The 12,286-nt window shown below is 37.1% G+C and overlaps 1 protein-coding gene across 12 annotated transcripts in view; it reads left to right on the forward strand.

The window, feature by feature from the left end:
- RAPGEF4 (Rap guanine nucleotide exchange factor 4) overlaps window positions 1-12,286 on the forward strand; it is a 282,834-nt gene that overhangs the window by 166,373 nt on the left and 104,175 nt on the right. The window contains exon 1 of one of the 12 annotated variants that reach the window (XM_038584856.1): window positions 5,976-6,069. The exons of the other annotated variants lie outside the window; for them this stretch is intronic. Within the exon in view, the coding sequence (XP_038440784.1) occupies window positions 6,025-6,069 (45 nt within the window). The 5' untranslated portion in view covers window positions 5,976-6,024. Of the gene's footprint in view, window positions 1-5,975; window positions 6,070-12,286 lie in introns of those variants that run through there. 12 annotated transcript variants of the gene reach the window in all.

Consider the following 12,286-nt stretch of genomic DNA (forward strand, 5'->3'; position numbering starts at 1 on the left):
AGTAGACTCTTTGGATAGGGTTATGATTGTTTGGGACCGTTGGTTGTACAAATAAATCATTCTCTTTGATCTGTGCAAGTTATATATTTTCTGTCTTCTGTATGTGCCCTATTGAATGACCATGTTTAACACAGAAGCTAAAAATCACAATTGCAAGAAAACTTTAGAGTTGAAAGTTACAGATGCCTTTTGGAGGAATGAGCTTGTCTATCATGTTCTGCTACTTAGGTAGATTCTGTTCCTTATGTTCCATCCTTTGACAGACAATTGCTATGGAATTACGTAGTTTTAGAAGTTTATCCTTTGCCTCCTCAATGTAGATGGAGCCAGAAAATAGGCTCATGAAGAATATTACAGAATAATCCCATTTCCTTATTTATAAATATCTAGTTTCCAAAAGGAACATATGAAGGCCCCATTTTTTAGAGCAGTTATAGTATTGACAGTGTGATTAGCGAAATTCCTACTAATTATGGAAGAGTACCTTCTTAATCTGAAACACTAATCAATCCAATAATTCAGTCAGTTATGGAAACAGCCCAAGTGTCCACTGACTGATGAGTACATCAAGAAGATGTGGGGTGTGTGTACACATACACATGCTGGAGTATTACTCAGCCATAAAAAAGAATGAAATCTTGCCATTTGCAACATGGTTGGAGCTAGAAGGTATTATGCTAAGTGAAATAACAGAGAAAAACAAACACCATATGACTTCATTCATATGTAGAATTTAAGAAACAAACAAATAAATGGGTGGAAGAGAGAGACAAACCAAGAAACAGACTTTTAACTTATACATAAAAACTGATGGTGACCAGAGGGGAGGTGGGAGGGGAGGGAGGGATGAAACAGATGATGGGGATTAAGGAGTACACTTGTTATTGTGAGCACTGTGTGTTATATGGAAGTGTTGAATCACTATATTGTATACCTGAAGCTAATATTACCCTATATATTAGCTAACTAGAATTTAAATGAAAACTTGAAATCAATTCAGAGCTCAAAGGTTTTCTAAGTACTAAGAAGAACTGGATGCTACCAATTAGTAGTGAGCAAGCTTGGGAATCTTATAAAACTATTTGGTAGGTCTTGTTTTAAGAAGATGACTTAAATCAGCAGTTTGTCAAACTTTTAAAAGCCATAAATGATATATATAAAGAATAATTTTTAGAAATTAGTATAAAGACAAATTTTAAATGGCAAATGGGGAGGAAATAATTTATACAGCTTGAAAATCCTCATTAAGGAGAATAGGATCTGAGGAAGAAAATAATTGTTAGTTATTTAGTCAAAAGGTTAGGGATGTTAGACATTTTTAGGGAATATAATAACATTTATTGCTGCTCTTTTTTGAGGTTAAAGAAAACAAATTAGGGGTACCTGGGTGGCTCAGTGGTTGAGTGCCTTCAGCTCAGGTCATGATCCTGGGGTCCTGGGATCTAGTCCCACATCAGGTTCCTTGCAGGGAGCCTGCTTCTCCCTCTGCCTGTGTCTCTGCCTCTCTTTGTGTGTCTCTCATAAATAAATAAATAATAGAAAAGAAAAAGAAAACAAAATATTTTCCACCTATTAAATAACAACATCTTATTTTTCCCATCAGACATTGGCTATGATTCTGGGCCAGAAAAAGAAAAAGGAAATTGTGTGTCCTCAAACAAACTTAAAATATAAAAAACTTGTATAAACCCATAAAAACCCTGTAAAACCTTTTAACTCCAGTTTTAGAACACCTACTGAATTCAAACCAACAGTTTCTGTGAAACGGTTTTTACAGTCCTGCTTTAAAACATGACTGATACACGTCCAGAGCTTATCAAGACATCTTGGCCCAAGTTCACAGGTTTATGCCTGGCAGCCGATCTCGTCTGTTCTAGGGTGAGAAAGGTTAGCTAGCACTGTCACCGCTGTCACCGCCAAGCAACAACACCTATGTAACCAGCCCAAGGCGCAAAGCTCTACGGAGGAGGGCAAATGAACCAAATGCGAAGGACAGAAAATCCTAAGCCTGCTCATTTTGATTTTAAAGGACAAACTGCTTATCGCCCAGGTGAAGATTATATTTGGCAGTGTTGCTGGCTCCATCCCTGCTGTTGTGTAGAGTGTAAACACTCATTTCTTTAACTGTCCTATGGGAACAGGGAGCTCAGTGAGCCAACACTTACCATGCCCCACCTCCTAAAAAACACCAGTGACTTAATGTCGAAGGGGCCAAGAACAACATCAGGTCTCAGTCTCTGAAGAAATGTTTGTTGTTGTGTTTGTGAGTTATGTATTTTATGGGGAAGAACGCCCTTGATGAATTTTTATTCCATCTGTTCCTCTGCTCTTTTATAAAACCTGATGGTGCCCTCTCTCTCCCTCCCTCTCTCTCCTTCCCTCTCTCTCCCTCCTTTTCTCTCTCTCCCTCTCTCTCTGTCTCTCTCCTGCAGTGATATATTGATTGAATTTTTAGGATGATGTATAGTTGCCCTTAATCTAAATGTTGAATAGTAAATGTGGGTAATAGTCTAAAAACCTGATCCCTCTGTTGTCACTTAAGCCATGTGTTGGTTTCTTCTGAATATTCTCGGCAATATTCACAAGACCTGCTTTCCGTGAGTTTGCTGGGTGAAATGGCACATATTGGAGTATATTGGGGGTGGTGGTTCATTAATATATTTTAGAATTATTTTTATAAAATTGTGATTCACCCTTAGTGATTATTTCAGTGCTCTCTTGGTTTCTCTACAGTTTTTAGATTTTTTAATGGAGTAGAACTTTCTAATGTTGTTGTGATCCCGATGGGTTTCTAGGGTTGCCACTGAGCTTTACCACACTTTACCCAGCTTGGCAAATGTACATCCTCTCAGGCCTTTGTGTAACCAGAATTTGACTTGGGCAAGCTATCACAGAGAACATGAGAGTGTTTAATTGTTAAAAAATAGTGATAATAGAAGAAATGAAATTTCCCCAGTCTCTCTAGCCAGCAGCTTCTCCCCTGCTCTCACTTGAAAAAAATGACACGGCCTTGAGGTGAGGCTGCTCTATACCGGCCCTGCTGCTGAGAATTAGTTCCACCAGCAGCAGGGGTGAGGAACACGATGTCACATTAATGATAATGTACTATAGCGCTGATTTCAAAGTCATGAGAGACTGTATGGCTGTCTCCAGAAATATTTTATACTGTGCTGTAGGCAATTATGTTCATCACCAGTAACTTTGGGCTGCTAGCACGTTATCTCAATTGATGGTGAGAATAAATTAGATAGTATCGTTTAAATTTGATGTATCTGAATTTTTATTGTTCTTGTTTTGAGAAATTGGAACCCAATTATTTGCAAAATATGTCTAATGTTTAGGAGAGAAATCTGTAGTGTTCTCAGTTTGGATAAATTAATATAGTGATTACATGTCATTTAGGATTTGGATTCTTTTCTAACAACAATTCTGTGTCAGCCTCCTCTGAGTCCATAGATAGTATAATATTCTGTAGTCATTCTCTTTACCTTTAGGTAAAATTACCTTGAAGATAGATGATTGTGATGGATATATATATATATATATATACACACACACACACACACACACATACAGATATATGTGTATACATATATATTTAACTATTTTCATTCTTTAAAATTTCCAGAAAATGAAATTATAAAGCCACCTTTACTAATATGATCTGGCATTGTTCAGAATTCTTATGGCCAGCTTTTAGAAATGTTTAAATTCTCTTCACTTGAACTTAGTTTTATTTTTATATATATTTATATCCTACAAAGGATGACTCAGAAATGCCCACAGAATATGCCATCTGTTTGGTTGAAAATCTTTAATTTAATAAACATGTAGTGATCCATCTAAAGCCCCATGTGGGACCATGAAAATAAATAAAGCATGGTGCCTTCCTTCAGAGAGTTAGAGCCAATGGACAGAGGCAGACATGTGAACACAAGTGCTTAGGTTGAGTCACGGGCATATGTGGTTGAGAGAATGTGGCATGATGAGGTGAGCTTAGGAGTTCTTCACACTTGAGCTCCAGCCCAACTCTGTCACTTACTAACCACGTGGAGGTAGACAAGTTAGTTAACGTTACTCCTCCATTTCCATCTACAGAGCAGAAGTAATAGTAGTGTCTTACCCCAGGAAGCTTCCAGAAGGATTAATGAAATGATTTATTTCAAGTGCTTAGGCACCTGGTATGTACTCTCAAGAGACACATGGTGGGGAGAGGTCTGTGTAGTTCTTGGAGAGAGGGGCAGGGGCTCAGAGCAGGCCCCCCAGAAGAAGAAATGCTTGTGTGCGCTCCAGATGGAAAGGAGATGTTACCCAGACAGAAGGGAAAGAACATTCCAGGCCAAGAGCATTGCATAAATCAAGGAACAGAGAGTACCAGAATTTTCTCTTTCAAGGCTAATTTCATCAGATCTAAAGTAAAATCTTTTCATTGCATTGCATTCTACATAAAAATGTATATGAGGAATTAGTTTGAATTCCCCCCTATTTGTACCTCCCAATATTGTGCCTTCTTTTTTAAAAATGACAGATCTAGATTGCTAATGTCTTTAGAGCCTCTTGTTCACTCTGATCTCCAGCTCCTTTTCTGTTGTAATTGCCCAGGGAATGCTCTGGCATTTCTGTGGTTCTCCTTTGTTTCCCCTCCTCGTATACACACACACACACACACACACACACACACACACACACCCTTCTCTTGAATGAATCACTCTGCAAGGCTTTCTGTTGAATTTTGTCCTTTGACCTTTTTCATTTGTCAAGGTCATTTTAAATTTTATCGCACTTCTCCTAAGGGCCAGCCATCACCACCCAGTTGGATATCATTGTCAAATGTATTAAGAATGCTTTTGAGTCCATATTCAAGGCATTCCTAAGCATGTTAAATCTAGCAACCTTCAGCAGAGGACCTAACCTTGTGGAATTTAATTTGTGTGTGCTGATTTATTTGCATACATCATCTGGACATGAAAAAAATAAGTTAGATACCATGAAACTATTGAGTAAAACAATTGCTAAGTCACTAAGTTAATGTCTCTGATGCTTTTCACTCAGTTGTAACGTGAGGGAAAAGGAAGGTGATAATTTTCTATCTCAGAAGACATTCGTATGACTGAATTAGTACTTGGTCATTGTTATAGTCTGTGTCCCCAGACACGCATCAGTTTCTGTACCTGACACTTGGTAGCCGAGGCACTACACACGTACATCACCTACCTCCGTGACCTGGTTTCCTCATCAGGAACATAGTGATCTCTGACCTACTACAGTAAAAGGATTGTTGGGAGATCAAATAAGATAAGGCACAGGGAAAATTCTAAAATTCCATAGTGCTCAAACCTAAAACAGATTGTCATAGAGTTTGATTCTAAACAAGACCACATCCTTGTCTGTAGTCTCAGCTCCAGGACATCTCTCCAGCCTGGATGGGGGATCCCTAAGGTTGGCCAGTGTGTTCTGATTTGGTTTTTTTGTTTTTGTTTTTTTAATTGTATTTAATTATTTATTTAGAGAGTGCAAGAGAGAAGGGACAGAGGGAGAGGGAGAGAGAGAATCTTAAGCAAACTCCACCCTGAGCACAGAGCTCCAAGCGGGGCTCAGTCTCATGACTCTGAGATCATTACCCAAGCCAAAATCATGAGTGGGACGCCCAACCGACTGAGCCACTCTGGCGCCCCCAGTCTGCTCTGGTTTAAGTGGAACTTGGTTCCGGGGAAGCATTATAGAGGGCCTCCTGACTCCTGGCAGGACTTGGTCTAGTCCTCAATTCTAGGAAGGCTTCAGGATGCCAAATGGAAAGTCATTCATCTTAATGTTCCTATAATTTGGCTCAGCCAGGAGAATGAAAAATTCTCATGTCACACCAAGTGCTCACTCAGTGCTGTAATTTGATAGCCTGGTTCCAAACAAAGTGAGGAAACCACACCCAGAGTTGACTGCAAAGATGGACCAGGATAGAGTAAGAACAGGAACATGAAGATAAGCTGGAGAAGAGGCCTGGCCTGTTTAGGGGCACAGCGGAGCATCATGGATGTTTTCACGACTGCCTCCCCTGGACCTTCTAGTTTTAGGGTATGTGAGACTTTTAAATATTTCACCAATTCTCCTCCTAAAAGTGTCAAAGCATTGCAGTGTACAACGGCCTGGTAAAGGAATTTGTAACATAAATGCAAAAATAGCTCTGTCATTCAACAAGAAATTCTTTTAAACGACAGATCCAGGTAATGGTGGGCCTTCTTGCCGCCCCTACCCCCCCACTTTGTGTTTTGTGTTTTCTTTCTGTGCTGTCTGCTTTATTCAGAAAAACACTTGGGCTCCCTCTGGTGGCCATCCCAGTGTTTCTGCATGTCTAACTTGAAAGCTGAAGTTTCAGTTGCAGGGCTTGAAATCTTTGGTGGAAAGTGGAAGTGGAAATATTAATAGTAAATGTTATTTCCACTTGCAAAATGACTAGCATTTGGAAACCTCCAAATTAGTTGGGATATCCAATTCATTTATTCATCCACTTATGTCTTCTAATTTAATGTGTTGTTGATACTTGAGTTGCTTGAAAGAAGAGATTTCTGGTCTGCAAGTCCATAGAAAGATACTGAGTTCCAATCCTGTCCGTAAGTCAAACAGATCTTCCCAAGAAGTGATTCTATTAGTCAGCAACTTTGATAGAATGCTTACTGTGTATTAGACCAGAATTAGGCTTTGTGGGAGACAATTTGCTACTCACTATTTTTAAAAACTGTGAACACAGTCCTCTTTAAACTGTTAGCAATACTGTATTTCTTTTCCTCCTTTAAATCACATTCCCATTCTATTTCCCCCACAGATTTTATCCTATTGTAATGTATTTTTTTTTCCAAACCAGGTTACCTTTTAATTGTCTCAATATGTTAGTTAATATACAGATTCAACCACAGTAACAAAGGCTCTCATTTAACAGGGTCTTAAAATAAGATCATTTTTCTTCATGTTAACTGTCCCAGTGTAAGCTACGTAGGGTTAAATGGCACGTCCATGTTGTAATGTATTTTTATGATTGAAAGTCTCTTATTGATTACCCTTTTATACTTTCATGTATCAAAATGAAATATATGAATTTAAATTTTAGTGTTTTAAAATTTCTTATAACTGTCCTTTAAAATTTTTTCTTCTGGCTTCAGTTATGACCGTGGTAGTATACAACTGTCCAAACTAAATATTTTATAGATTTTTTTATAAACAATTTTTAAATATTGAAGTAAATTATTATTGGAAATGCTTTATTGAAAGACTTTCATGCTTTTTAAAAGTGAATTCATTATCTGCAATGGGTTTGACGTCAATTCTGATCTCCTTGGATATTATATATGTAAGCGCTGAGAAAGCTCATTCACATAAATCAGCAAATGAAAAGGAAGAAGTTTTACATAGCAAAGTCACTGAATTCTTTGACTCCTAGGCAGCTAGTGTGGTACCACATGTTGAGAGATGATGATATAGTGACAGGAGGGGTGTGGGAAGTGCTCTGTTCTGGATGGATTTTGACAATAAGAGTGATGGATTAAATGTGAGGTGAGAGAGGAGGAGTTAAAGATGACTTCAGGGTTTGGGGCCTGACCATGTGGAAATATGCAATCTCCCAACAACTCCAAAAGAGAAAGCTGAAGATAAAGGGAGCTTGGAGACCTAGTTTGAAAGTCACTGTATTAGAGAGCATCCAGGAACATAGTTAGGCGTTTGTACTGTCCCTCTGTCTAGTCAATAGTTAATGATAATAAACATCAGAGAGGGAAAATGAGATTAGATGTTGGGTATTTATATTGAGTAGCATGTGCCTGGGGCATGAATAAAATTAGAATGTGTCTAAAAAAATAAAAATAATGAGACAGAAATCAGCAGGGATTTTATTAAGTTCACCTTCCCTCCTCTGTTATATTTTGTAGATTTTAAGAGAATTTATGTTTGTAAGTAAACTCTGTGTACAACTGCAGATATCACCTTTCAAATTAATAAAAGCTTGATTTATGGGCTATATCAAGTACAAATAGTAAATGAATCAAGCTAACAAAGCATCACTTAATAGACATCCTCAGGGACCTAATTTAATGAATAGGTAGAGGGATGTTATTTTAACTGAGCCCACAAATTATTTCTATATGAATCAGTGATTTTAAATGGCTATGGTCTGCTCGAAACAATTTGTTTTCTTAATTAGTTTAATCATTCTCTTTTTTATAGTTTCTTATACTACTAAATGGGTTAATAACCCCCTTTTCCTTAAATAATTTAATTTTTCCAGCCTAGCCACAAATTTCCGATTAATAAAGCCTGAAGGATTGAAATAATACCATAATAAGAGGAAAATGATCTTATTTTAAAAGTAATCCTGTTAAAATCAACTCATTTATTTTAAGTGCCTACTATGTGCCATCCAGGCACATGCTTTGGCTCTAGAGATGTGAAGTCCAATAAAACGAATTTTTGACTTCAGAGAGCAAACAGTCTAAAAGCCTAAACAGCTTAGGAGAGAAATAGGTAAATGGATAGAAAATTCTATCAGAATGTGGTGCTGAGAGAGATGCGAGTTAAGTGCTAAAATTCTCTGTGCATTGTAAGAGCCATGTCACTTGAACACAGAGGATTTCTGAGAAAATGTTTTCATTATTCACCCCCTAACATTCTTCTCTCTCTTCACAAGAATGCAGTTACTGTATAACTCCAGACTATATAAATTACAGGTGACAAAAATCCATATCAAACCACCTCAAAAGCAAACAGGAGGCCAAAAGCAAACAAGAGGTGAAGTTGAGGACTCACATCCTCAGTCCACAGGAAGAGCAGGTGTGGAGCTGGCTCTCTGCTAATGAAGCCAAAGGCTCTACTTACTACTGCTTCTTCCCAAGCCTGGAAACACGCCTGCCACTGGTCCCTAGTTCTTCCCCTTCCTTACATTTAGAAAATCCTGGGAAAAGACACTGGCTGATCCAGTGGGGGTAAAGGAGCCCCTCCACCCCAACTCTGAACTAGTGTGTGTGAGATGCCACTGTGTGCTCAGGTCTGAAAATGAGAAGATCTGTGCCCAGAAGAAGGGGGAACAGGAAATAGTAGCTGTTCCTCCTCAGAGAGGAACATTCAGCTGACTGCTAAAAAATCAGTCCCCCTTCCTCTAGTGTACTCAGATAACAACATAATGCAATCAATATCTCATTTGGGGTTAGTCTTCATCCCTTGTTTATGAAGAAATAGGACAGAAGCACTTATGAGAATAATGTTGACATCACATTTTGCAATAGCTTTGATTGCAACGAGCATTGTGCTTTAGAAATTCCATGCATTCCATTCAGTCGGAATCATAATTTCTTTTTCAATGTCTTCTTAACATGTATGATGTGGAAATTAACAAGATTTGATCTTGTTAAGTCTTTTGAGCTACTTAGATGTGGGTTCTGAACCAGTAGATGACATAAGCAATCCCATTTGTCCTAGAATATTACAGAGATTCTTCTTTTTTTTATCTATTTGATTTTAAGTCTTTAAACCCTATGAGCCAAATTTACATTCAGATGAGTCATTGAAGCTTACATTATGTGCCTAAAAGGAAATGTTTATGCCAAGAGTCTCAAATGAAGTCTAGTGAGACAGTGAATTTTTTAAATAATAGTTATGTTTTACTGATCATAAGTGTAATAATGCTTATGTTGAATATTTGGAAACATAAAGGTATTTTTAAAACTCTTCCATAGACACCACCAGCTAGAGCTCTGTGTGTTTCTGTATTTAACATATACAAACAAATATACATATAGAAACAAAATTCAGTTCATACTGCATAGTTTCATGTTCTACTTTTTTTATCAGATTTTTTAACAGACTTTTTATTATCTAATATTGTCTCAACCGTATTGGAAATGAATTTCCTCTGCAATGATTTTTTTTTTCAATTATCTATATCTTGTCAAGGCTAGGTTTCACACCATCCCCTTCCCGTTTCTGGAATGATTTTTAGTTACCTGGCTGTTTTTCTTCTTTCATTTTTAATGTTCTAAGATTCCCTCTGGTATTTTTTTCCCTTCTGTCTGAAGGACTTCTTTTCAAAATTCTTGTAGAACAAGTCTGCTGGATATGAGTTCTCCTAAATTTTCCCTTATCTGAGATGTCTTTATTTTACCTTAATTTCTAAAGGATATTTTCACTGGATAGAGAATTATGGGTTGATAGTTTTTAATCTTTTAGCATTTTTTAATGAACCAATATTGTTACATTATCATTAACTGAAGTCCATTGTTTACATATCTCCTTTGTTTTTATGTGGTGTCCTCTTTCTGTTCCAGGATCCCATCCCAGATGTCACTTTACATTTAGTGATCAGGTCTTCTTAGGCTCTTTTTTGGCTGCTACCATTTCTTAGACTTTTCTTGCTGTTGATGACTTTGACAGATTTGAGGGATAATGATCAGGCATTTTAGAGAATGTCTCTCAGTTAGGAATTGTCTGATATTTTTTTTCAAGATTAGACTCGGAATATAGATTTTGGGGGACAGACCACAGAGGTATAGTCCATTTTCATCACATCATATTAAGAATACATACTATCAATTTGATTTACCATCGACTTTGATGCCTGGTTAAAGTGGTATTTTCCAACTTTCTCCACTGTAAAGTCACTCTCCCTACACCCCCCTTTCCACACTGAACTCTTTGGATGGAAGACACCATGCACAGCCCACAGTCTAGTATAATGAGTTAGGCCCTACCTCCTTGATAGTGAATACCTACATAAATTATTTGGAATTGTTCTGCATGGAAGATTTGTTTCTCCTCTCACATTAATTAAGTCAGTCAATCAATCATTTATATCAGTGTGGACTCATGAATATCTGTTTTATACTTTGGGTTATAATCCATTACTACCATATTTATTTCATTTCTCAAATTGTTTCAGTTTTGGCCATTAAGAGATTTTTTTGGTTGGCTCCTGAGTTTCTTTGACATACTCCCATGATGGAATTTTATTTTGTTTTATGCTTTTTAGACCCTTACTTTCTGACATAACTAGATGCTTGTGTATTTCCTTCCTCATCATAGTAATCGCCATCACCAAAGATTCTTGATTCCTTTCATTGAAGAATGGTATTAGAAACCAAGATCTGGGTGGTGGGTGTGCTTGTTGCTACTGAGATATCATTGCTCTTTCAGCTGAGACAGTAAGGAAATAGATGTGGTATATTAACCTGTGCATAAAGACATATTTATAAATATTTGTGTATATATCTATATCTAATTACTTATGAATTCACACTCACTTCTCTAATTCCAATCCATTAGCACATGGGGCAGTCCAGCCTTTTCTCCTTGCTTATCTTTAATTTCCCACTCCAAGAGAGAAATCTGACTCATACTATCTACCATCCATTTGTCTAATTCCACTATACATGTATTGTGGTTTCAGCCTGATTACTACCTTTACCCCATGAGAAACATTCTGTATCAGCTAGAATAGAGTGCTCACGTACAGGGTGTTTTGCCTTTAGTCTTACATAATCCACTCTTTTTTTAATTATTTAAGTCAGGACCTTCCCCACCTCCCTTGCCCCGCTCCCTTCAGTGAGGTTATTTCATACTTTTGTAGGATAATCAAATTCTTTTTGGCACAGTCTGCATTCTATCCTGGGATTCCTAACTTCCTAATGATTTTTTTTTTTACTCTCTATATATGGTTTTACTCCTTGTGCTATAAAGTCCTATGGGCTTTCACAAATGCATAGTGTCATGTACCCACCTTTGCAGTATCATACAGAATAGTTTCACTGCCCTAAAAAATTTCCTGTGCTTCACTTGTCCATCTGTCCATACCTGAAGCCCTAGCTATCATTAATTTGTTTATTCTCTCTATAATTTTACCCTGTTCAGAAAGTCAAATAAATGGCATGATATAGTAAGCAGCCTTTTCAGACTGGCATCTTTCACTTAGCAATATACATTTAAGATTCCATATTTTTGCATGGTTTGAGCATTTCTTTGATCACTGAATAGCATTTGTTTATTTTTCTTGTCTTATTGCACTATCTAGGACATCCAGTATGATATTGAATAGGAGTGGTGAGAAAGGGCATTTCTGCTGTTAGGTTTTTAGTGTAATTATTTTTACCATATATTTTAACTCTTCCATGACATTATTTGGTGGTAAGTATAATATATATAGAATGGCTGCAAAATATCCCCTAATTCTGATGTATCATCACTTATTTTTAACCATTTATATAGTGTGGGATATTTTGGTTGTTTCTAATTTCTCTATTCTTTAGTTTTATTATTT

This window comes from Canis lupus, chromosome 36 (assembly GCF_011100685.1).
Source record: "Canis lupus familiaris isolate Mischka breed German Shepherd chromosome 36, alternate assembly UU_Cfam_GSD_1.0, whole genome shotgun sequence".
NCBI classification, from domain to species: Eukaryota; Metazoa; Chordata; class Mammalia; order Carnivora; family Canidae; genus Canis; species Canis lupus.